We start from the raw sequence: 27,700 nt of genomic DNA, 5'->3' as shown, positions 1-27,700 counted from the left end.
ATCAAGCAACTAGGGCTATGGGTTTTCAGGACCCCAGAGGCCAACTCTGGGGTGTAACCATGAAGGAGGGAACCGTAGGAAAAAAATCTGTAACAGGCTTTCACCCCCCCCCCCATGACTGGTTTGAGCCCATGGGTGCTGAAACAATTTGCATAATGGGGGTGCTGAGAGCCATTGAACAAATTCACACTGTATAGGATGGAAACCACTTCGAGGGCCGGGGTGTCAGCACCCCTAGTTCCACAGGCTCTGTGGGCACAAGGCGGGGGTGGAAAGAAAGGGCTTCTTGGGGGGAAGCTGACATTCCCCCTAGGGAGGGCGAAGGCCGGCTCCCACACCTGAAGCTAATCAGCGCACACCTGCGGGAAGAAGACCAGCTGGGCTGTGTCAGGCTGGCCCGGAGTCAGCCCCACGTAACTTTAATCACTTCAGCGCAGCTACAGCGGATCCGGATTTTACTCGCCAACTGGAGCCGCGGAGGTGTCCCCCGGCCGGGCTTTAACCAGGGCAGCGCTAGTCCCCGTGGGCGCACTGGGCAGCACCAGCGCTGCGGCCGCGGGCCAGCGCGACCCCGTCATGACCCTGCCAGCCAGGGCAGAAGGTGGCTCCCGCCGTGCGTCACCGCACAGAGCCCCGGCAGTGGCAGCCACCGCCTCTGCCCTCCATTCGCGGGCAGCAGCAGCAGCAGCTAGCGCTGCTCTCCGCCTGACGGCTGCGGAGTGGCCCTGCCCGCTGGCCGGGCCTGCTCCGCTCGCCTCCCTCAGCCCCGCTAGGTGTCTGGGCGAACGCGCGGTACGGCCAGCCAGAGCAGGGCGACTCCGAGTCCTTGCGGCGCTCGCTGCTCCTCCTGCCGCCGCCGCCGCCGCCGGGAGGGCGGGGGTGGGCTCGGGCGCTTCAGACTGCTGCTGTCAGAGCCGAGAGACACGCTCCGCCTGGGGAGAAGGGAGGGAGCGATACTCCTCCCCCCACCGCCACCCCGGCCTGCCTCCCTCCTTCCTCCCTCCCTCTCCTCCAGCAGCTCCACAAACCAGGAACAAGAGCCAGCTGCAGCCTCCTGTGCGTGAGAAAAACACGGGGAAGCCAAACCGGGAGTGCGGAGCAGCGCCAGGAGGAGAAGGAAGGTGAAGGAGGACGGACGCAGGAGGGGAAGCACAGAGGGCTTGTCAACATAAAAGGGAGGAAAAAGTTTACACCCGTGTCACTCTCGCCTCCCTCTTCCTGGGTGGCGTCGCTGGGAGTTTTACCTGGAATGACAAGTTTTTTCAGGGTGGCTCTTTCTCTTTCCATGCTGCTGGATCCGACTCCCCCCTTCAGCAGCGGATGAGGGTGTGACACAAGGGGGAACCCGCCCCCCCCCCCCATCTAACCCTCTATGGTGGGAGCTGTCACCAAGAGCAGAGAGGAGCTGATCCGGGTGGACTTCACTGTTTCCAGCTCCACTGTTACAGTGCTGCAGCCTCCCGTGGAGCTGGAGTCAGAGAGGAACTGCTGCCGCTGGGGTTTGTGTGTGAGAGTGTTACAGCCCCCTTCTTCCAGGATATAACTAAAACCACCTCGATCATTTTCAGTCGCATCTTCATCATCGTTTCCTCCTAATTCTTGCGATTGCTGCTTGTTGGATGGCTTGTTGGCAGTAGCCAGAGGTCTTGCCTCCTCCACCGCCCCACCATGTCCTAGAAAAGGTGAGTGCAGTCAAATCACTTGCACAGAGTCCTGGGGGAAAGGGCGGGTAGAGAGCGTTTCTTTATGGGGAAAGCAATAGAGCAAAAAAGCAAGGACCAGATATGTTAGTTTGGAGGGCAGTGTGTTGAGCGGGGAGAACTAATAACTGTGTCTACAGAGATTTTTAACAGATTGTGTCTCCAGGTCAAAATCGATCCTATTCATATAATTTAAAACTTATGTTTAAAAACCTCCATGTCCCTTGCTTAAATAATAACTCATTAGCAGTTGTGTCTCTGGGTAGCTCTGCTGGGTCTGGGAGCCTGGCTCATTCCTCGGCCCATGTCTACTGCGGGGTCTGGAAGTGGAGATCAATTTTTGGAAGAATATTAAAACATGGAAGGCACGTGACTTTAAATAAAAATCCTAAAGGTAAATATCTTACTGCGCCCGTCTGATAAAACATGTAATCCCCAGCTTTCTAAAACCATAAATTCCACGGAATATTTAAATGTATTTGTCTACTCTTAAACCGCTTTTATTGCACGATTCTTCTGCAGGTTCCCCCCTTTTTTCCCAGGGTACCTCTAATTTTATGGGATTTGGTCGGGGCGTGAGGGAGTGTATTCTTGTCTGGGAATTAAATGGAGAGAAATGGGATCAAGAAGGGGTGGGTGGGTGTCTGTGTCAGATTTTAGCTGGCGAGAAAGAGAGGCTCTCTACACCATTGCTGCTGGTGTCAAAATCTGGAGAAGGGGAAACCTACATTTTTCATTGATTGATGTTTAGGAGTGCCCGTCATTATTGCTGATTTTTAAGCCCAGGGTTAAAGGATATTGGTATAGAACTCCTGAGGAGTGTATCATTTTTTAAAGTTTACATTGTATTCTTTTCTTTTAAAAATATTTATAAACTTTGGAAACAAGCAAACAAGGAGGGTGAAATTAAAGGCTTCGGGCTCTAGACAGTGTCTCGAATTTTGAAACTGTTTTATTGTCCCCCATTTATCATTTACCCTCACTTGAAAAGGAGGAAAGAGAAAATCTGTGCGCAGCATTTACAAAGACTACACCAGGCGCAATAAAATGAAACCCAGAGGCAAGCAAAGGACAAGTCCTTGAACCTTAGTGAGTTTCTCTGTTTTAAATCATTACCGCATCGATAACATGCCTATTCATGCATTGTTTAAACACGGAAATTGAAATGGAAACGTGATAGTCTTGCTGCACTGGTAAGAAGCGATGATTGTAAGCACGGAAAGGAAAAGGCTGCGTCCTTCCAATTTGCTCCCTGGCCAGCGAAGCTGCTCACCTTGGCACAGGTGGAGTTAACTTTGTCTCCGAGAGACTGCGGTGGGCGGGGACAAAGGCTCCCTTTTTATAGACCCTAGTCTCTAGTTCCACCTGAGGAGAGGAACCACCCCCGCCTTCAGACGAAGGGGTGGGGAGTGAAATGGACAGAAACCCCAGCGGGGAGGGCACGCTCTCCATCACAGCCCCGCCAAGACTCCGTTTGGAGGGGGCCTCCCTCCTTCTGGATTCATTTAAAGGCACTTTTTAAAAGTATTTCCCTTGTTAGTTTGTAATGAGGTGTGTTTAATTCCTCCAGTCGCTAGCAGCTAGCCACTGTCCTGACTCCACTCCGGCTGGGGAACTGGACTAGAGGGATGTTTGGAGGGCTGCATGTTGCATTAGGAGAGGCAGTTCTGTCCCAGGCTCTGCGCGCTCTTAACCAGCTTCTGTGGCTTTAAGGAGAGATACATTTTCCAGCCTGTGTCGCAGCAACTTTGTATCAGTCATGTCGCCCGCCCGCTGACTGAAACGGCTTTCGACCAATGAGAAACCCGCCTGAGCCCAATAGCGCGTCTCTTTTCTTTCCCTCCGCCAGTGGAGGCAACCGAAGGGTGGGATATTAACTTGAACTTTATCTGAGCATGTGACATGTTTTTAAAAGGACTTGGCACCTTTTTTCTTCTTCTTCTGCCCTGCTCAGTGTCATTGGGCGACGTAGCGAACTTCAGGTTAAGAGGGAAGCCAGCGGATTTACCTGCTGGCGAATAATTATTTCTTGTTCTAATGTGAAACCATCCGCATTTTCTGGCCTGGAGGTTGGATTTAGGTGGGTTACACTTTAATGGAAATGCGGACTGTAGCAACAGGTAGAGACAGACAGCGCAGGTGTCCGGGGGAAGCACTGGCAGTTCTTGTCCTCTTATGGCTGTGTCGTTGTATCCACTTTGCAAAGGAGGTAGGGCTTTGTGCGTTGTTTTGTTTTTGTAAGGGGAGATGGGTCTTCAGATGTCCCTTTTTAGAGCAGGAGATGCTGCATGTTTTTATTATTTTATGATTTGAGGTTAGGCTCTTTGTGTTTGGAATGCATATGGACATTTACAAGTGTGTCTTGTACCCAAGCTTTCCCACACCAAGAGAGAGTCTCCCCTTCTTCCTCCCCCCCCCCCCCAAAGTTTTGTTTGCATTTTAAAAAGTAAATCCACAGATCAGATTTGTAATTGTTTGTTGACAGGAATAGGTTAATAAGTTTCAAAAACTTCCAATATAAAACCAGCTGTCTTAAATCTAGGTGGAAGTCAAACTGACTAAATGCAGTGATCTGTTTAATGTTCATCCCTCTGTAATAAGTGGTTTCATATATATAGTAAGTAATCAATTAGTTAGCTACATTTCATGGTTATTTGGTTTCAATGACAAACATCCTCAATGTTTCCTTGATTTTTTCTGGCATTTTGTTTTGTAAGGTTAGTCAAAGAGACTATTCCTTTTGTTCCATTCTTGGCCTTTTTTTCAGATGTACTGTACAAATCCATTTGTGTATTGTAGTCTAATCATTTTCATACTCTAAATTAGAATTATATGTCTCTCAAATTTAGCTAACTGTGTCTATATTTTATAAGCCAGTACAGAATATCTAATTTTCCCATGGAAAAAATAAAGCTAGACTGTTTAGTAGGGGGGAAGGGAAGGGAGGGGAGCGGGATGTGCGAAAAAGAGAACATTAAAACATAAAGATTACATATAACTTTCCATGCGCCATTTACTATCTTGGTAATTATTCATATTTGTGTAATAAGAGCTTTCTCTAGCTGTGTGATCCTATTCTGAAGTCTTAAGTCTGCGTTGGCCATCACAGAATGCTGTCTTGAAAATAATTAAGAAATCATAAATTAAGCATTCTATCACTGTAGGATAAGTGAGAGGAGGTGATGGGTATTAAGGGAGAAAATTCTAAATTAAGCAAAGATATCTTTGTTAATTAACACACATGGCCAAGCAAATAAGAATTAGATGAAAGACAAATGGCTGTCTCTTTTATATGACATAGTTCTGTTTTTTCAGAGCAAAAGTTCACTTTTAATCCTGAATGCAAATAGGTAAATAAAATATTTTGAAAACATGGATTGAATTTAATCTTAAATAAAAAAAAATTAAATAACTTAAAGAAATAAAAAATAGAAAAATTATAAGTAGAGATTTTAAAACAATTCAGCAACTAGGAACATGCTACACTCCCACCCTGTGTGCATGCACGCACAAAATCCCAGGTAATGCTCCATGTCTTAGGACAAATAGAAAAATAATTATATCCACTACTTTTTTTCCTCTTCAAGGGGCATATACTACTCTTGTTTTGCATTTGAAACACCCTTTACCATTAATGGGAATTCTGCAAAAGAAAGAGAATGTGAGCCATTTTCTGCTCTGTTACCCTGTGCAGTGCTGCTGAAGTAACTGTGATTGCCTGGGAGTAATTGATAGAAGAACATGGTCCAATGTCCTTAAATTTGCATTTAAGATTTGCAGCAGTCTGTTTAGTCCAGTCCTTCTCAATCTGCTTTCATTTGTAATTGGTACTTCACTGACTTGGGACATTCAGGTCTGAGGATAAAACCTGGATCTCCTGAGTAGTATTACATCTAGGTCATCAAAGTGGCACACAGATGAATGATATTTAAAGAAAACTCAAATAACAGCAAAAAACCAAACATATTTCCAAGTTAGTCACAGATTTAGATATTGGAATTCAAAAAACTGGATTTAGTTCTGATTTTCTTATACCTAGGTGACCTTCCCAGTACAGGGATTCCAGGTACCATGTAATTTTTATTTTTATTTGACCATTGCAGAGAAACGGGTTTTATGCCTGATTGTCTGGAGACTTGGACTGCAAAGACTACATTTGTTGATCTGTTCGGTGGTGAAACACTTAGGTCACAAGTGTTAATGTTCAAGTACATTTTTGAGGTTTGGGGAACAGGTTTCTTCATAATATAAACATTTATAAAATCGCAAATGCATAAAAGTATAATTTCCAATATAAATACAGTCCCTCCCTCCATTGTCAGCATTTGTGAATTAGACCCTGGGCTAAAACTTTTTAGAGATTTGTAAAAATAAATGTCTGTACAGTACATCAGGTAGAGATACGATGTGCATACATGAAAGTCAATGGATTCTTTTATCAATTTTTGCTTTTAAAAAACAAAAACCAAAACCTGATCCTATAGACTTCTTAGCATTAGTACCCACTGCAACACTTATTAGTGGCAATAATCAGCACCACCAAGGAACCTGTTGTCACGTGTTTTTACTGATACTTTTAGACTTAGCTTATAACAGGCGATATATAAATCTTTCCAGGCTTTTTACCCTTCCAAAATGTATCTTTCAAAGAATTGACCTCTTCCTATCGCTGCTGGATCAGGGAGTTTGCCACTTAGACTGCTATAGGCTTTGATTTGTTAAGCTTGAAAAGTTTGTGCCTAATACTTAGGCACTAAAGATGAAATTTACCCCTGTGCAGTGGTATCTATGCATGACTTAAGTTCTGTGGCTTAAATGGGACATAAGTGGTGCACAATATTCTGCTGGGCCTCTGCACAAGGTTAAAATTCACTCTAAATCCATATTTATGCCTCTAAATGAGTGTTCTCATTTTTAGAAATGCTGAATACTCATGGCTTCATTTGGTTTCAGTGAGTATTGGGGGGTGCTCAACACGTTTTAAATGTTTCTTTTGGAATCTAAATATTGGTTTACATGTTTAACTTTAGGCATTTATGTTTGAAAATTTTAACCTATATGAATACTGTTGACATGTAGGACACTGGTTTATTGAAGACAATCAAAATTTTGGTTGTGCAAGGAATTCAATTTGATACCAAACATAGTGCTTTTATTGGTCCATAATTTTGTAAATTTTTGTGCAGCACTTGTGACTAAGGCACAGCTGTCTGCTTTTAACCTCATCCTTGACAGAATGTCAACACTGATAGGTACACATAAGTTTCTACCTGTTCTGTGACTTCACTGCAGCTGCATTTCAACACTTTATGTATTGTCCCTTTTTCAAGATGCATGTCGTCGTCTTGGCATTTATTATATATTCAAACGGACTACATCAATTTTCCTAGGTAGCAAGGAGTCTAACCATTCATTCAAATGTGTGCTAGTTGTATGATGTCATCTGCATAAACTAAGGAGCTTAACTCACGATCGTCCAATGTCACGGTCTCCAACTTGTCTTCCTTTCTTAATGTCCAGTTTAAGAACATGATGAAAAGCGATCGTGATTCCATGCCCCCTTGCCTTACACCAAACTTTGACTTGAACCAGTTGCTTGCTTTTCCAATGATTCTTATGGCACTGCAGGAGTCTTCGTACATAGCTTTTATAATTGTAATTATCTTATATTAAACTTCATATGATTTTGCTACTTTCCATAATGTTTCCTTCCAAACAGTATTACTCTCTGGTCTGGAAGCAGCTGATTCAATTAAGTAGACATCTGAAGGCATTACAGATGAGAGTTCTTCCAAAGGTGGCAGGTGTAAAGTTCAATGATTTTAAGACAAATAAAGAAATTAGGAGAGGAGGATTGGCTGCAATTTGGAAAAGATTACACTGGAGGGGACACTGCAGAAGACAAACTCATAAGATGCCAAAGAAAATAATGCAAATGCCACCACAGTCAGTCCAACCTAGAAGCTGACCACTGACTAGATGGTGGGACATTGTATGCAGGGACATGACCAGGCAGGCCTTAATGAAGGAACAAGCTGGGGATAGGATTTAGTGGTGATGCAATACTGCTCCCTGTGTCTGCAAAGATGCTTTTGGCTGAAAAAAGAAGAAATTCAGGGTCAGGACTATATTTTTAAGCAAAAAGCATAAATCCTGCTTTCAAATTCTTTTGTTTAGGTTGACTACAAACTTTTTAAAAAATTGGGAAGAAAAAAGTGTTAGTTTTAAATAGATTAGACATTCACATTGAAAACTGAACACTCAATATATTGATCAAACTAAAAAAAATTTGTGTACTGTAAGGTTTATAAGTATTTACGCTTCATTTTGTGCATAACTTTTAAAATCACTAATAGTCATTGAACTAACATTTAATTCAGTAAAGTCTTTGTTCGATTTTTCAAAATCATCTAAGACTAAATTTGTATGTTTTATGCACAGCAGTGAGTAAGCGGCTGTGCTAGGTGAGGAGTATTTTGCTTACAGCCTTTTTTCACGGTACAGCTCATTTTCTACCTGGGCTGGCTGGCATAGAGGGGAGTGTGGAATCATGGGTCCATTCACTGCCTGTCCCTCTCCTCCCACTATTTACTCATTTGTTCTCTGGAGGAAGCATTAGCTGTGCAGCCTTTGTGCTTCCCTCAGCTCCCAGAGGTAAGGTTTAATAGTCCTCTAAAGTAATTGCATAGGCAGGAGGTGATCTGTACACCTCCTATTTGTCTGCATGGCTATGTTATGGCTAATCAGAATCTATGGTTGCTGTTTTAAAACAGCATTTATGATATTAGATCATATATAGAAAATACTTTTATCATGCGATGTTATCTTAGATTTCTTAACATCTCTGAATTGTAATATGGAATCATAAAAAGCCTATCATTTATGAATTTTACTTTTTTGTATTTTTTCCTAGTTATGGAGACAAAAGGATACTACAGTTACCCAGAAGGCTTAGACATGGAGAAACGGTGGGGTCAAGTTTCTCAGTCTGTGAAGTATTCTTCTTCAGGTGCTGGAGAACGGACTGATGAGAGTAACTATATGGAGATTGTAAACGTAAGCTGTGTATCTGGTGCTTTTCCAAACAGCAGTGCTCAAGGAAACAGCAAAGAAAAACCTGAACTACTCCCTAGCCTGCAGCAAGATAACAATCAGCCTGGTATTTTAAACTCTGACATCAAGAGTGAGTCAGACTCAAAGGAACTTTCAACAACTGTAGCTGAATCTATGGGTTTATACATGGATTCCATACGAGATGCTGATTATACCTACGATCAGCAAAATCAGCAAGGGAGCATAAGTCCTGGGAAGACTTACCAAAATGTTGAGCAGCTGGTAAAGTTCTACAAGGAAAATGGCCATTGTGCCTCTCCCTTAAACAGTGCAAATAGGCCCTTGATATCTTTGATATCAGACTCTGGAAGTTCTACGAATGGTGGTCTCATGCGCACTATTGTCAAAAGCCCTATAATGTGTCCTGAGAAAACTCCTTCTGGCAGTAGTCCTCAGAACATGACTCCTTCAGTTTGTAGCCCACCTGGCATTAACTGTGTATCCTCAACTACTTCTACTAATTTTGTACATTTTCCAGCACACAGCCCAGTCAGCCAGGGAACTCCTTTGTCATGCTCACCTAACATTGAAAACCGGAGCTCTAGATTGCACAGTCCTGCACACGTTAGTAATGTGGGATCTCCTCTTTCTAGTCCTATAAGTAGCATGAAATCACCAATTTCAAGCCCTCCTAGTCACTGCAGTGTGAAATCTCCAGTTTCAAGTCCTAATAATATCACTATGAGATCCTCTGTGTCCAGTCCTGCAAACATGAACTCAAGGTGCTCTATTGCCAGCCCTTCCAATACAAATAATAGGTCCAGTCTTTCTAGTCCAGCTGTTAGCACTGTGGGATCTTCTATCTGTAGCCCAGTAAACAATGCCCTAAGCTTCCCTACTTCTGGCACACCTGCTGGACCTAGCACAGGCCAAGATACTATTCCTAGTCCAGAAACAAAAGACAAAGGTACTCAAGAAATCACATTTCCTAAAATGGAGGAAATGGAGAATGCCATCTCAAACAATTGTGTAGCTGGTCAGATGAATCTTGTTCAGTTTATAAAGCCTGACCCAGATGGAGAATTCAGTAGTTCATGTATTGGAGAAAACAGTAAAATCAACTCTGATTCCCCATTTTCTGTACCAGTAAAACAGGAATCCGCTAAACATTCTTGTTCTGGTGCCTCTTTTAAAGGGAATCAAGCAGTAAATCCATTTCCATTTATGGATGGTTCATATTTTTCATTTATGGACGACAAAGACTATTATTCTCTTTCTGGGATTTTAGGACCACCTGTTTCATCATTTGATGGCAATTGTGAAGGTAGTGTGTTTCCAAATCCAGGCCTACCTGTGGGTATTAAACAGGAGCCTGATGATGGCAGCTATTATCAAGAGAACAGTATGCCATCCTCTGCCATTGTTGGTGTGAATTCAGGTGGACAATCATTTCACTACAGGATTGGAGCTCAAGGCACAATATCTTTATCACGACCTGTTGCTAGAGAGCAGACTTTTCAGCATGTGAGCTCATTTCCTCCAGTCAGTACACTAGTTGAGACATGGAAATCACATACTGACTTAGCATCCAGAAGACATGATGGGTATCCAGTTTTAGAATACATTCCAGAAAATGTGTCAAGGTGAGCAAACTGAAATCCTGTTTTGTTTTTTGTTTTGGTTTTTTTTTATACTACTCAGTGTCTAAATAAATATGACTCTTTTATTATTTTTTTGCACAATTTAGGCTTTATATTTTCTTTTTAATTTCTAAAGCTGCATACATATTTCTTTTCTAGGTGCATTTCGATGATTTATTAGTCAGTTTCTCCATAAACCTTGCTAGCTTTTTGATTCTGGTTTTAATAAGAACAACCTGCATGTTTCATATTCAATATTTAAATACAGAATATATTATCATTTGATGTGATAGTGCTACTTAGTATGTTTTGAGCTTCTACCATGATAAGTATTTTTAATAATGGAGCTTGTTGCCATTACTTTCATGTGCCATATAGGCTGGCTGTTCTTTCTTAGTTGTTGCTTTAATGCTTTGTACTGTTGGTGATGGTCAGAAGGAAGTAGACAAAATGGAAATGGTACATTAGGGACTTTAAGTTTTGTGTTATGAACTTTGTATCTGTCTTTAATTGACTAAATTTAAAAACTAAGCGTGAGGATCTGTGGCAAACATGTTATTTCTGAATCGTAATTGTATGAACATTGTGGTTTACACAGACAGAGAAATGTCTCCTAAACTGAGGAGGGCTTTAAAGACTTGACACATTTGAAACAACTACAATCTGATTTCCTCACTTCTGGTGAAGTGAAATATGCCAATATCATTTGAATTGTGTACTACTTTTCTGAATCATAAGTAGTCATGCTTTATTAACAAATGGCCTATCCGTATACTTCAGATGCGTTGGTGTGGGTATTTAGAATAGAGAAGGTATAAAAGAAGCCTGCAAGTAAGTGCAAATAATTGACCTTAGAATTGTTGATAGTATGCATTTATCATAGTTTTGTAGGAACACCACAAGTGAGTAGTAATAATACTTTGCACTAATGTAAAGCTCTTCAACCTGGGGTCTCAGTGAATTTCATAAAAATGGGTGGTATTGTGCCTATTTTATAAGTGGGGACACTGGGAATAGAGATTTTGAAGGCCTACTCTACAGAGGTAATGATGAGAACTATAATTAAGCACTGGTGCAGCTATAGTGATGGTGGAAATTGTACTGTAAACAGGACTTAAGCATTTTCATTGTGTTATCTATCTAACCTTGCTCAGAGCACACCTGAGCCCTGTCTACATTACAGCTTGCACTGTTACTACTTGCCAGGAGAGCTGCACTGGTGGACTCTCTTTTTGGTGAATCAAATGTCCAGTTTTTGACAGTGTAGATGCAGCCAGATTAATTTGCTGAAGATTGTACAGAGTAGTCAGTTGAAGAGTTGGGGACAGAACTCAGGTTTTCCCACCTCACGTACCTTGCTCTGATAGGTAGTTTCACTACCTTTTGGGAATGCAACATCTATCTTTTTCCTTCATGGGGGGGAAAATCACAGAAAAATATATTGTAGTTATACAATTGTTAAAAATCTGAAAAATAAAGAATGTTCTAATTTAAAAAAAGCAAACTAGAATATACTACTTGTGACTGAAAGAAGGATGGAAATCTGCCTACATGAAGCCTATTGGGCAAAAGACAGAATTAAAGAAATACGAAAACGTTCTTCCCCAAGCCTAATAAACATGTAAATAAACACCAATCCAGTCATTCTTCATCTACCCTATCATTTTCGAAGCCATATTTCATGTTTGCTTTGGCTATTCCATAAAGCACATATTCTGCTGACATAATACAAATTTTTTTTGGTATCTGTCTCAACTACAAAATTCCACCCCAAATACAAAACTTGGGTATACTGCAGTCCCGCACATTTAAGTTTAAACTATAGTTTTCTGTATCCTAGAATAAAGTTCATTAGAGGATTAGTGAAATATTTAAGGGGGGGGAGGAAATCACATTGAGGTCATTACTTCTGTAAGTAGTCCTAGTGACACTCATGCAAGTACTCTCATGGCTAAGTGCTACTCATCATGAGTAAGGGTTGCGCACGCTCATATGTTACAATGACTTTTTTTTGTATGTTTCACTTTGTGACATATTTTATACATTTATTGTTATGAGCATGTTCACCAACAATTAAATGCCTAAACTGCTCTGTAGGGACATACGAAATGTTAATTGACAATTTGTTTCTACAAGACTGGTAAGAATGTCTTGTGATCTGCCTGTCACGCTAGTCAAGGATAGCTCTATCCACTTATTTGCCTCTATTTAGACCAATAGGTAAATAATCAGTGCCCTCAGACTGAAATCCAAACTCTTGATGCATGTTTGGTATGGGTGTCATTGTCGTCCTTACTATGTATATGACCCAGATCCTGAAATTTTTAACATGTACATATACTGCTGCATCTGTTCAGAGGCACATTGAAGATGTGGGGCTTTCCCTGGGCATAGCGTCCACCCATCTGTTGTATATTTCAGAGTGGGAGCATATATTTTCATTTTCACAGCATAACCCTATTGTGGTGTTAAAACAATACTACTGCTTTTTATCTGTTTGGAATGGCTCCATAATTACAGGTGCAATCGTGGTTCCATCATAAGCCTTCTTTACAAACCCCCTTTCTATAATTTTTTTAAGGGAAACAATCTGACCTGGAAAACAAATTGTTCTTAGGATGGAGAAGATTTTATTCTTCGTATGAAGTTTGAAAGAAATTTCAGAGGTCATTTTCACATTCTAGATTAGTAAATGTCATAGCTCCATTTTGAAAGTAGAGTAGATTCTCTTGAATACTTTCTTAATTCAGAAATGGCTTGCATTTTTTACTTAAAATGTATTGTAGTTTTCTTAGTATTTGTTACTTAGGATTGTTTTTGAAGGAAAAATTCAAAACATAAGAACTTTTGTCTATTTGCTAATATTGTGTGTGGTGTTTCATGGAGATAGGAATCTATTTGCCACAGAGAAACTAATCTCTTTAGTGCCGAAAGAGATCTGTTCAGATGTCAAAATGTAAGTGCAGAAAAACTTTTTATATAAGATGTCGCATTTTAGGAACTATTTTAGGAATATCTCAATATTAAGTCTCAATTCACAACCTTAACTCTTTCTCAGTCCCTGTCCACCCTATTAATGGGAGGAGAGGGGAGAACCTCACGCCATTTCTCTTCAGCACACATATAATGAACGCTAAGATGCCCTCTAACTTCCAGCTGCCTTACATGGTAAAGGCATAGGATGGCTGGGCATGGAGCAGAGTTAAATTTAGGTTTTGAGCATTAATCTTGAGACCGTTAATGAGAATGAAAACCCCAGTTTAATAGGTATCACAAGTCAATTGTTCTTGCTAACCAGATCTAATAAACATTATCCAGACATGACAGATTCTTGCCACCATGCTGATTATACCCAGTACAAACCATCATCCGGAACATTCCCCTTTTCTCCTCATTTATTTTGTCTTTCATAATTGTTGCTCTTTTGATGTTTAGTCAATAAGGGTTTATTATTTGTAGAACTAGTACTTAATATGAGGAAAGAAGTGGTTTTCCCATGCAAAAATACATTTTCTTTTGAATTTTATGCGAGTGTGTACAGCATGTCTTTTTCTTTAAAAAAAAAATGTGCATAAAATGTTTGTGTGCACCACACATTTAAATATATTTTTTCAAAAGGAATGGTATCTCTAAGAAATGTTAAAGTAAATAGCAATCACTTATGTTTAGTTGTATGACTTCATTGTGAGAAATGTGCACTCAGAATGGAAAATAAGATTTATTTTTTTTAAAAGTGATTGATTGCTCATCTGAGGCAAAATGCAGTTCTAAGTCCCATGATCATGACAGCTGTGTCACTTTCAAAATGGTTAAGGAACGTGTCATGGTTGCTTGAAACAACAGTAAAACCGAAAAGTCTGGTGCTGAGGCTCTTTTCATCAAATGTGCCTTTTCCCAGCAACTTACCAGAACACCTGACACGAATATGCTCTCATTTTATTTTTTCTTAGTCCTCTTGGTGCAAACAAGCAACCAATATTTCTATAGGTTTACCACTAACAGCTATTAATAGTAATTTGGATAGTAATTAAAATTCACATATTGGGCCAGTTCATCCCCTTACATGGTAAAATCCTTTGTGCAATCCCCCAACACCATCCCAGTGGAGGGATTTGCATGTTCCATTCCCCTCCCCACAAAAGAAGTTCCCTGACTCTATGGCAGAGTGGCTGTATGGTAGCTATACTACTGGGGACTCATGGTTGCTGTCTTTGGGGCCCCCAAGTATAGCAGGGGTTGGGAAGAGGATACTGCAGAAAGATAATACAGCCTCAGTGGGGCTGGAGAGGGACAATATATCTCTCCCCAAACTGCCCAGTTTCTACTTCCTCCCCAAATATAGTTCCCAAGTGGAATGTGGTCACATCCCCTTCCCGTGCAAGAGTGGGAAGATGCATGCACAGATGGTTGAGGAAACAGCCCTGGGGCATTGCCTTAGATTTGTGATTCAAAAGGGTTACTTGTTCAGACAGGTGACAAAAGAAAGTACTCAGGTATAACTTTTTTTATTTTTCAGTGATTTGAGTGACATTTTTGGCCAATGCCATATCAATTTGATGGGTTCCATTTTTAACTTTTCAGTTTTTTTCCTGACTATTGTGAGGAGTTTAGCACCACTCATTGAGGAGGCAAACCTTTCTTGTCTTGTTTTATTATTTTAAAGTTTTTTCTTTTTTGGCCTTGATTCAGGAAAGCATCCCTAGTCAGGATTGCAGTTAAATTCCACTGAAGTTAAGGAACTTAGCCAAATGCTTGTAGTTAAGTAGGTGCTTAACTGTAAGAAACTTTAACTGACTTTAGTGAGCTTTCAGTCAAGCCCTTGCTGATGTTAAACAAACAAACCCTGCAGAATGTATGTATGACCTTTAAAATGTTAGTGGCTGATTATATTTTAAAAAGATGTGTATTAAAGTTAGATGTGTATATTCTTTGTTGATTCATTCATTTGTAGTATTTGTGGCAATAGCAATAGTTGTATGCTTAAAACTGTGGAGTCTGTCAGAGTAGACAGACTGGAATACGTAACATGGCCCCAGTCCTGAAAAGCTGCTGTCTGCAACCATAGGGGTCTGCTTCTCCAGAATGCTCTGCAGGGTCAGCAACATATCCACTTTGTGTCTCTGCTATATAGAGTGCTAAAAAGAAAACCCAGATTGTGCCACGATGGTTTGAGTAAAATCATCAATGATTTTAAATGGATAGTTCTGGTTTGAAATCTGATGCCACAATATCACAAATATTTTGTAAATAAACTTTGTTTTCAATAAGTGACTGTTCTAGATAATATTTAACTCTTATCTGACACAGAAATAATGGCCTAGCAAATATTTTTTCAATTTATAATCAGACTCAACCTCTGTTTGGTTTTTTGTTTTTTTGTTTACTAGAGCAGTAGTTCTCAACCAGGAGTCTGGGGCCCCGTGGGGGGCTGTAAGCAGGTTTCAGAGGGTCCCCCAAGCAGGGCCAGTGTTAGACTCACTGGGGCCCAGGGCAGAAAGTCGAATCCCCTTTCCTCCTCCTCCCATGCAGGGCTGTAAGCCAGGGCCCTGAGCTCCACCACCTGGCCCTGAAGCAGAAGCCTGAGCAACTTAGCTTCGTGGGGCACCCTGTGGCATGGAGCCTTAGGCAACTGCCCTGCTTGCCACCCCCTAATGCTGGCTCTGGCTTTTTATATGCAGAAAACCGTTGTGGCACAGGTGCGCTGTGGAGTTTTTACACCTGACACGAATATGCTCTCCATTTTATTTTATTTTTTTCTTAGTCCTCTTGGTGCAAACAAGCAACCAATATTTCTATAGGTTTACCACTAATAGATTGATTAACATGCGCAGATTTCATGTCCCGCGCAGATTTCTTTGTATCCCTTCAGAAAAATGACTTTCTGATGGGGAAGCAAAGGGAAGCCACAAGAGCAGTCATGCGACCCTCCACAGCAGTATGTTTTGGGTGCCCAGGGCAGTTGGCAGAGAGGTAAATCACTGTGGGGCAGGGGGCGGGACTGGGGAAGACCTGGCTGGTAGTCCTGGCTAGGGTGGGGAGGATAGGACTGCCTCTTCCTCTGTACAGTATCCGGGGCCAGGTCAGACCCACCCCCAGAACTCTCATCCAGCTGTAGGAATCTCTCTGCAAACTCTCCCTCCCACTGCACGCCCCCCCCTGCTTCCTGCACCCATCTCTCCTCAGCTGTAGGAGGAGGAATCCCTGTATAGGGAGCTGCTCCCCCCTCTGCCCAACTCCTGTGCATCCAGACCCCCTCATACCCAGTCCCTCCTACCGAGCCTCACCCCCCTCCTCCCCGGTGAGCCTCACTCTCCCTGCACCTGGATCACCCAATGAACCACCCACACCTGGATCCCCACCCCACCGAGCCCCAAGCGGCTGCACCTGGATCCCCACCCCACTGAGCCCCACTCCCCCAGAATCTAACCCCCCACTGAGGCCCCCATACCTAGGCCCCCTGCTGAGCTCTATCATTCCCAGATGCCCTCCCCCCCCCACTGAGCCCCAACTACCTTCACCATGCAGACTCCCATTACTGTTGCACCAAGAATCCCCCCGCAAAAGCCCCTGTGTATCCAGATCCCCCCACACCCAGATTGCCCCACACAGAACCTTCTCAACCCACATGTAGATCCCACCCCCCATACTAAGCCCACTTGGATCCTGCCTTGCTGAGCCCGCCTGCCCACACCTGGTGCACCTGGCATGGAGGGGGCAGCGCCCTGGTGTGTTTCTGGGGCAGGTCTGGTCCTTGCGCTGTGTCAGGGTTGGGTGCAGCATAACCACTGAGTCAGTGTTCTGGCGGAGAGCTGCACAGTGATCTCCCACCTCTGTGGAGCCAGTGGCCTGTGCTCCCGAATGCCATGCTGGAGCCTCCACGTTTATTTGACAAATTAAAATTTGTAAAATATTGTGTGCAGAATTTTTAATTTTTTGGCACAAAATTTTTACTTTTTTGGTGCAGAATGCCCTCAGGAGTAAGTTTTTATATCATGATTGGGGGGCAGGGAGGAGGGCTCAGAAAGAAAAAGGTTGAGAACCTCGTACTAGAAGACTTTATAGAAAAGTGCCAAGCTGCAAAAATGTTCTCCAAACTTGGCAGGATTTTTCCCCACCTTAGCTTCCCACAAGTATTAGTATGAAAAGTTTGTCACTAAGGGTAGGTCTTCACTACCTGCTGGATCAGTGGGCAGCGATCAATCCAGCGGGGATTGATTTATCGTGTCTAGTTCAGACAAGATAAATCGATCCCCGAGCGCTTTCCTGTACTCCAGCACTGCAAGAGGCACAGGCAGAGTTGACGGGGGAGCAGCAGCGGTGGCGACACCATGGTAAGTCGATCTAAGTACGTTGACTTCAGCTACATTATTCACGTAGCTGAAGTTGCGTAACTTGAATCGATTTCCCACACCCCAGTGTAGACCAGGGCTAAGTAATGATTCTTAATGTAAAAGTTTTAAGCTTGCTTACATTTTTTAAATGATGCATTATCTTTATAGCTTATTTATAAATTATTTTTCTAATAATTTTTGGTGTAGTCTTGCTAAAGCAGTAAATTGTTTTTTTTTTGTTTTAAATTTCCCTCAATAAGAGAGTAAATTAAAATTGCAGGACCATATGAATATTTGAGGCCAAATTTTCAAAGCGTTCGTCAGCCGTACGTATGTGCATTTATGTGTCCAGTGGCCCACTATTTTGTTTCCTCAGTTGTTTGGGGGCTTTTTGTGCTCACAAATTCAGATTTTGTAAATACTTAGCACAACATTTACAAGATCCTCTGAAAATTTGGCTTTTGAGGTTTAATTTTCAATGGAAAAAATATTAATGCAAGATAATTTCTATTGGATGCTGCATCCAAAAAATTGAAAGTGAAAGGTCCACATGGAGCAAAATATGTAACATGGATGTTTGTGCCCTAGAGAGCTGTGTGTTTAAATCTCTGTATCCACAACATTGTCTCTTTTACGGTTTTTAGTAATGTTTTTGTCTTTTATGAAAATCTGGAGGTCAGAAAGGTCATGGGATATGGAAACACAGTGGAAGCTTGACAATTTTCCCTAATTACTGAATTTTGTAAATTAGTGAGTAACTGAAAGAACACACAGAAAACTAGGATACTGCAACACAAATTTATTTGGTTAATTTAATATGAAAATAGCATAGTATTATACAATCTCGTCATGTACTTCAGTAATATAAGACCTCATTACAGAAGTCTGCTATTAAATCTTTGCTGAGAAGTGAGAAGATGGCACCAATTTTTGTGTGCAGATTCTAAAATATGCAGGTTAAAGAAATCTGAATTAGCAAAATTCTACTGAAAATACAAATTCATAATTTTAATAAGGACTGGAAAACTGGGTTCTGAAATGTCCTGTATGAAAACCATTACAGCTTTATATATGCACTGTAAATGTGGTTCGATTATTGGACATTTGACTGTTATAAAGATATTTGCATATTGGTACGTTTATTGCAATAGTGAGACTAACATTGCAAAGCCTTTACTCAGGCAGTACTGAAATAGTCTACAGTGGGAGTAGGGTGGGAGGCCTAGAGTCAGTAAACCATCCGGGTTCAGCAAAGCATTTAACTTTAATGGAAGTCAAGCATGTGCTCTATAGGGTTGGATTTAAATACTTAAGTGCTTTACATAGATTACTGTTGGGTTTAGTATCTATATTTGTAAGGAATGCTTCTTAAAGATATATTGTAAACTACCATAAGCACTATAGCTCTTATCATAATAGTAAAAGCTAGAATTGATGTAAGGCTGATTGAAATAAAAATTTGTTTGGGGAAAATATTTTAACAGAATGTTAAGGTTGATAGGACAAGCACTGAAGTTGGAAAATGCAAACATTAAAGCTGCACATAGAGACTTAACTCTCTCTCATCTGGTAAATATACATTATGATGTGGGTAGACAAGGTGGTGAAAGTAATACATTGATAGAATAGAGGGGACATTCAAAGCAGACATATAAAAAAACAAAACAAAAACCACTTCCAGTTGTGAAGTTTATTTAATGTTAATTCGATATGCCTCACTCACATCTGGCAGTTGCATTACAGAGTAGTATGTACATGAATTACTTTATTTGAGATGTGTGTGCCTCCAAGGTGGAAATGTGGCATCCCTTGTTACAGCAACACTGACAAGCAGTGTGTTAAGAGAGGAATCAAAGAGTAATTCAGTTCTGCATAATTTATCAATGGTAGTAACTTAAGCATTGTTATTGGAGGTGTTTAAATGCGCCCTTACTAAAACACTGCGTCATTTGCCTCATGGTTAGGTTATCGTGCTGCAAAAGGGAGGGGAAGGGTACCCCTTTTCAGTCATCACCAAATCCTGCTCCTTGTTGCAGTGGAGCTGCACTGGTTTTGCTGTGACTGGAGCCTCTATGGCCTAGGAGGGAACAGTATGACTTGCTCCATAAAGCACATGATTGGACTATAGCTCAGGAAGTTCCTATTATCTATGAGACATCTTTGAAATACAGGCATTAACTTTGACAAAGTTTTCAAATAAGGTTACAAACTTACTTTTGAATGGTAGTTCTGGCCTAGTTATTTCTTGCAACTGAGGGTTTACTAAAACATTTAACAAGTAATAGGAGGGTGTTTTATTAAAGGATACAGTATGAGTTTGTTTTTGAGTACTTCTTGAAAAAATTATTGTAGGAATTAAAAAGGAAATCACATAGTAAAAAGATAAATGTAGTTTATAAAATGTTCTTCCTGTGATTCTCAGAACATTTTTATAAACTAAAATATCTCAGTTTAAATTGAGATAAACCCCACTGTTTCTTTGGTTATATATTTTTGCAAGATACTGTTTCTTTATTGAGTAATATTACAAAAGAAGTTCCAAAGGTCACAAAAGACTAACTTGCAATTGAGTTTTTATATCTTTTAGGACTGTCGATTTAATCGCAGTTAACTCATGCGATTAACTCAAATTAATCGGGATTAAAAAAATGAATCATGATTAATTGCAGTTTTAATTGCACAGTTAATAGAATACCAATTGAAATTTGTTACCTACCTTTGGATGTTTTTCTGTTTTCAAATATGTTGATTTTAAATTACAACACAAAATACAAAGTATACAGTGCTCACTTTATATTACAAATATTTGCACTATAAAAAAGATAAACAGAAGAAATAGTATTTTTCAATTCCCCTCGTACAAGTACCATAATCAATCTCCTTATCTTGAACATTTAACTTACAAATGTAGATTTTTGTTGTTGTTGTTACATAACTACACTAAAAAACCCCCAAAACAATGTGAAACTTTAGAGCCTACAAGTCCACTCAGTCCTACTTCTTTATTCAGCCAATCGCTAAGTCAAACAAGTTAGTTTATGTTTACAGGAGATAATGCTGCTGGCTTCTTATTTACAATGTCATCTGAAAGCGAGAACAGGCATTCGCAGGGCACTTTTGTAGCCGGCATTACAAGTTATTTACGTGCTAGATATGCTAAACATTTGCATGCTCTTTCGTGCTTCAGCCACCATTCCAGAGGACATGCTTCCATGCTGATGATGCTCGTTTAAAAAAATGTGTTAATTAAATTTTGACGGAACTCCTTGGGGGAGAATAGTATGTCTCCTGCTCTTTTTTTACCTGCATTTTGCCATGTATTTCATATTCTAGCAGTCTCGAATGATGACCCAGCAGATGATGTTTGTTTTAGGAACACTTTCACTGCAGATATGACAAAATGCAAAGAAAGTACCAGTATGAGATTTCTAAAGATAGCTATAGCAGTCAACCCAAGGTTTAAGAATCTGAGGTGCCTTCCAAAATCTGATTGGGACAGGATGTGAAGCATGCTTTCAGAAGTCTTAAAAGAGCAACACTCTGATGCGGAAACTGCAGAACCTGAACCATCAAAAAAGAAAATCAGCCTTCTGCTGGTGGTATCTGACTCAGATAATGAAAGCAAACATGCGTTGGTCTGCACTGCTTTGGATTGTTATCGAGCAGAACCCATAATCAGCATGGATGCATGTCCTCTGGAATGGTGGTTGAAGATGAAGGGACATATAAATCTTTAGCACATCTGGCACATAAATATCTTGCGACACCAGCTACAACAGTGCCATGAGAATGCCTGTTTTCACTTTCAGGTGACATTGTAAACAAGAAGAGGGCAGCATTATCTCCTGCAAATGTAAACAAACTTGTTTTTCTGAGTGACTGGCTGAACAAGAAGTAGGACTGAGTGGACTCATGGGCTCTAAAGTTTTACATTGTTTTGTTTTTGACTGCAGTCATTTTTTGTACATAATTCTACATTTGTAAGTTCAACTTTCATGATAAAGAGATTGGACTACAGTACTTGTATGAGGTGAATCGAAAAATACTATTTTATTTTTACAGTGCAAATATTTGTAATCAAGAATCCATATACAGTGAGCACTGTACACTTTGTACTTTGTTGTAATCAATATATTTGAAAATGTAGAAAACATCCAAAAATATTTAAATAAATGGTATTCTATTAACAGTGCGATTAATTGTGATTAAGTTTTTTAATCGCTTGACAGCCCTAATTTCTTAAACTGTGAATTAAGCTTCTTCAATTACATAGAATGTGTTAACTGTTCACTGTCTCTCTAAATCTGTAGTCTATAAAGTACTGTACTACATCTTTTGTTTCAGGAAAAATACTATACATTTTAGGTTTCGGTGAAACAAATTAAGGCTGTATGACATATACATACAGAGAAAGGGGAAGTTGCCATACAAACTGTAAGAGGCTAATTAATTAAGATGAACTGTTATCAGCAGGAGAAAAAATCTTTTGTAGTGATGATCAAGATGGCCCATTTAGACAGTTGACAAGAAGGTGTGAGGATACTTAACATGGGGAAATAGATTAGTACTTTTAAAGTAATTTTTCAAAAATATTTAATTAGATACTAGAAAGAGTATTTTTTTTCCTTGAGTTGGAATGTTTGAACAAAAACTGATCAGAATTAATGGATGGACTACAAAAGCTCTGTGGAGAAAACTTTGCTCTCCTAGATTCACATCTAAAACTCTTGTTATGGTCAGTGAGGGTTGACCACAGATCAAGGTGTTTTATGGCCCTAAAAATAGCAAATTTGTGATTTAACTTTTGAACGTTTTGGTAAATTTTTTCCCCATCATTCCACAAGTTTACATTCTGACTTGACTTGTTTGTTTACGTACAGAAACATAACTATATAGGCACTTCAGCCATTACCACACAACTTCTTTTCCTCTTTTCTGGCATTACCTCTGCATATATTTAAAAATTGTTATTCAGACCCTCCAGTTGCAAGATTTTTAAAAAATCTACCTTTGATTTTTGAGAATTTAATGAGAAGCCCTCCTCCTCATTTGATGTGTGGTTATATCAGATTCAAAATGAAACTTTAAATGAACACTTTCCCCACTTCACTGCTCAGAAGGGAAATCCAGTTACTTACCTGGTATGGGCACCATCTGTTCTTCTCCATCCTTCCTCCTTGTAATTATTGTCTCCCCCTTTGTGCTCTACCCTTCATGTTCCTGGCTGTCCCAAGCATTCACTTCTTCCCTTCCTTTCTCCTCAGTTAGTTTCCTACCATTCACATTCTCCTTCTCTGCCATTCCTATTTCCTATCATAACTTCAGACTCCCTTCTGTTCTGCCTTTTCCCTGACTGTTCTCCATCTCCTTCCTGATGCAACATGAGAAACTTTAAAAACAAAAATCATCAACTATTGTGCATCTCATGATAAAATTGTGAGTTGGTGACATTGCTTTTCCCCACAATCCTTGTCTTTCCACCCTCTCTGACCAAAATATCCATTTGCTCTTAGCTGCCCCAATGCCTGTATGACCACACACCTACCCAGAGGCAACTCTGCTTCCACCCTACATATCAACTATCACAATCTCAAATACCAGCATCAGCACTCACCTTTATCCTGTGACCAGCATGAGCTGTAGGCAGGTGGTTTGGCAAGAAGATCTCTCACTATACTCCAGGGAGTGGGAATGCTCCATTCTCAAATGATTCTCCCCATGAAAGTACCAGAGGTGGTTCTATCCCCCTCTCACAGATGAGGAATGGAGAACCATGGCAGTCTTATGTGCCCCTCTAGGGGGCCACCATGGCCTCTGTCTCACTGAAAATGGGGGATGGGGAATCAGGGGGTGGTTCTGTCTTTCCTCACTTCAGAGGCATGGGGAGGAGACAGAGAGGGCTTTTAGAAACTGAATGGCGTTTGGTGCTGGAAGAGCAAACAGGAACTTCTGTCTGTGCTGATTCTTCTGTCTGTCCTGCTTTCAGCTGCGTTTGAATCCCAGAGCTGAACTTTGAGCAGACAAAAAGATCAAAACTCTTCTTGCCTGGCTTGACTGCATTTCAGCAGGATACTGATAGGACCTCACTATGCCCCTTTTATAGACACTGAATTAAAAACAACTGAAACAAATGCTAGAGAACCTTTTTGTCTTACTAAGTTTCTGCTTCTATAGCATTGTTATGCAATGAAGTTTTTTTTTTTTAACTTTTGCAAAAAATGGCTGGACCCTGCTCTTTCTGAAATGAATGAGAGTTTTGCCATTGATTTCCTTTTGGGCATTCCTGCTCCTACTGTAAGGTAGCTAACTGTGACTATCTTCTAAGTTTGTCATGCTTTTTAATATTTATGCATTGTTTGATCGGGAATTACTAAGGTGTCCTGTTTTGGGGGGTGAGGGGGGTTTGAACACCTTTTTTGAGTGTTTAATTTAATAGAGAATGCACTGCATATTTTATATGGGAATAACCTTGGTATGAATTGTATTATCTAAATATTTCCAAATTTTTATACAGAAAATAAGGACTGCACAGATAACATACCTAAGTTTTAGATTTCATTTTATTTCTAGATCAGAATTTTTCAGTCAGATACTTGCTAGGACAACATTCAGTGTAGTCAGTTATGCATTAAACTATGACTTAAAAGCTTTTTTCTGAAATAAGATTATCTCTTTTGGGCTTTTTTTCTATTGCACTGCTCTTATAAATTACCTTTTAGTATTTGAAATCTTAACTCTTTGGTAACAGGCAGGGCATGTTTTTAAAGGTGAATTATCCAAGGACAACTTGAATGTCAATTTTTGTTGTCTGACAAGAAAATATGGTTGTCACAATTAATTAGCATCTGCTTTCATTTATTTTAAGATTAAGCTGTTTTGTGCAAATATTGTGCATCACCCAAGGCCAAGATGATATCTGATTGGACCCGCATTTAAAAACTGTGGTTGCACTGAATGACCAGCACATCAGATTGAGGCTGAAAATTTACCTTCCACCTCCTTGCTTTTTTTTTTAAACAGCACCAAACGAAGATTGCACCTTCTACTTTACTGCACTTTGGGAGTAAAGTGAATGTAATTATATATGTACACTTCTCCTGGAGGGTAGTATAAGCTACCAGGATAGTAAATTATTTATTTAGCTTTTTAAAAAATAAGCAAAAAGATTGTCAGACATGAGATCAGTTTTGTAGCTGCAGTTCAGATATGCTCATCAGTCAATGGACTCAGAATTTTTAAGCATAAGCCAGTAACAGGGAGTAAATAATCAAATTTGTCCACAGTGGGATTTTAGTTTTCCTAGGCTGTCAAACTATAGGTTTTTTTTTCTAGTCTTTTTGCAAATGTTTTTTCTGAATTCCATATTATCCTAACATGATACTGCAGTTATGTGGAACCTGTAAATAGACTACATTTCCATTTCTTTTTTTGTCTGTCTTTTCATGTGTTGCTGCTGCCTTTTTATGAGGGGTAAGGATGCAGATGGCATTGAAAAATTACTTTATTTTTAATGCATCTACCTAAATCTACATTGCTATTCCAAGAGTGCAATGCTGAAATGTATGCCTTGCATGAATGTAGAAGTAACTTTTAAATATTTTTTCTTTTGCCTATTTTTAATAATTTTTAAGACTATTGAAACATACTGTGCAACAAGTTAAGTAATAGCACTGTTTACCTGCTTGTTTATCTCATAAGGGTGGAGACACATTAATTCAAATCAATGGAAATAAAAAGTACTATCTTTTGGTGCTGAAACTTCATAATCTCTGTTTTTCCATTAATTTATTGTTTAGAATAGATTGAGCTATGTTTTTAAAGAGGCTGCTCATGAAATTTAGAGATCGCAGTGTAGGATTCTGAATCCCTTAAATTGGTTTGAATAGTTCGCTAGGCAAAGCTGTGGTCTGTTCAAAAGAGTTTTTGTAATCATGCTTTGTTTCACAATGGCAGATTCAGGCCACAGAGGACAAGGGATAGCAGTTATGCTTAGTTCATATTTAGATAGAACTAAAAGCCCATATTTTCAAAAATGTACATTTAAATAGTGTGCGTAAATCCTGAAGTGCTTGCACAAGTCAGAAATTTGTAAATACACATCTGTGTACTTCATAACCCTCACGTATATGTGCACATTGACAGCACTGCTCCCATAAATCAGGCCATTTTGAAACTTTGTGTCATAGTCTAAAAGTCCCAGTTTACTCTGGCAACATCTTGTCTTTAAAAATCAATCTTGGTTTGTATACTTAGCTCTTTTATTAACACTGTTATAAACTATGGGGTGATAAAGAGAGTATTTTAAGATTAAGCTGTATTCCTAGTTCAAGGACAACTGGCGATCTGATTTGAAAAACATCAGAATTGAAGTTGGAAACGAAAACTGGCCTCTTTGATAGTATTTACAAGGAAACTATGAAAACTGGGGGAAGAGGACCTTGCACTTCTGAGACAATGCATCATGACAATAACCTTTTAGCTGTGCAGACTGAGGACTTGGCTCAAAAGAGGATTTTAGCATTATTTATGCTGTCTATAGGAAAAAAAATCACAAAACAGGGTGCAATTGTCAGGTTTTTTTTTTTTTTTTTTTAAGGAGTAGAGTAGTTTGACTATTGCAAACTAAGAGCAAATTTCTCACTTACGTTAATGTGGTTCTATCTATAGTATATATGAGCGGTCAATTCTGTTACTCTGACTGTATCCAAAATTGTACTACAGAGTACAGTCAGGCATGGTGTATTTTCTTATTTACGTTATGTATATGTTTGTATATGCACTACATCTATGAGTCCTGCTACTCTTAAACTGAGGATACGGAGAGCCTGCACTGAGGTTTTGCACCTGCCCTGTTCCAGGGAAGTTTCATGCACCCAACCAGGGAGGGAATTCTTGGGGGAAGGGAGCTGGGATTCCCTGGCTAAACATCTCCCTGCAATGAACTGTATAGGGATATTGCAGCAGCAATTGGAGGCTGCTGCTGGTGCAGCCCTGAGATGCCAATAGAGACCACAGAGCTGCTCCATTCATAGCTTTGCAGCCCTGGGGAAGATTCTGTTCCCCACGTCCCCTGCGGACCTCTTCAGTTTATAGTGTGTTTATTCAGGTGTGCTGGGGGAGGATTGCACCTTGGTTTGAATTATTTTTAGCACCAAGGCTTTTTTAAGTTAATAATTAAAAACAAATATTGGTCAATAAACATTCTTTAAGGATTTGGTTTACAAAAAAGTTACTTAAATGAGTAACCTGTTAACACTTTACACCAAGCCTTTATCATAGACCAACATGCTGTAAAACGTGAGGTAAAACCACATTTCAGCAGGATTAGCTGTGTAAACCCTGTATAACTGAACCATCAGATTCCTTCAAATACACTGTGGAATAACTGAATAATTTAAATAAATTCAATTATAATTCCTTAAATCTGTATTTGAATTTGTGCAAACTAGCTGGAAGATGAACAAAGTGTGTGGGGGAGGGGGAGTCAGACATGTCAGTTTCTATTCAGTATATGGAAGTAAATATTGGATACTACCCAAAATTTTATTACCACTGCCAGCTAACTCTTTAAAAAAAATTGCAATGAAATAATGTATTTGATTTGCACTAGTTTTGTAACTAAACTTTTCATGTCTTGAGACTGTTTGTTTAAAAAATCGATATCAACTTAGTGTAGGCACAATGTGCCTCAGATGGCACGGGACCAGGATTTATCACCAAATTTGGTCCACTGGTCCATCATTAGCTTCCCCAGTCCAGGGAGCGCAATGTGAACATTGATCCATGCCCCCCACGCCAGAATTGACATTAAGACATAGATTAGACGCCACATTTTTGACTGATTAAATATTGGTCAATGACAGTGTCAGTCTGCAGAAATGGATAATATAAAGTGCTGTTATTCATTTCAAATTAAACGTTTGGAGGAAGGGAGGGGCCTCTAACCTTCACATTTTAATATGTTTTGTACAAAAGT

The 27,700-nt window shown here is 40.0% G+C and overlaps 1 protein-coding gene across 3 annotated transcripts in view; it reads left to right on the top strand.

Annotated features, from left to right (window-relative positions):
• The first annotated feature begins 975 nt into the window (after positions 1-975).
• NR3C2 (nuclear receptor subfamily 3 group C member 2) overlaps positions 976-27,700 on the top strand; it is a 278,667-nt gene continuing 251,942 nt past the window's right edge. The window contains exons 1-2 of one of the 3 annotated variants that reach the window (XM_077815358.1): positions 976-1,682; positions 8,614-10,396. In XM_077815358.1, coding sequence (XP_077671484.1) covers positions 8,616-10,396 — 1,781 coding nt within the window. In that variant the 5' untranslated portion in view covers positions 976-1,682; positions 8,614-8,615. Of the gene's footprint in view, positions 1,683-3,755; positions 3,910-8,613; positions 10,397-27,700 lie in introns of those variants that run through there. The other 2 variants (XM_077815356.1, XM_077815357.1) reach the window with 2 other exon arrangements.

The sequence above is a fragment of the Eretmochelys imbricata genome, chromosome 4 (genome assembly GCF_965152235.1).
Source record: "Eretmochelys imbricata isolate rEreImb1 chromosome 4, rEreImb1.hap1, whole genome shotgun sequence".
Taxonomy (NCBI): Eukaryota; Metazoa; Chordata; order Testudines; family Cheloniidae; genus Eretmochelys; species Eretmochelys imbricata.
Note: the sequence above shows the minus strand (reverse complement) of the source record. Positions and strands in the feature narration are given on the sequence as shown.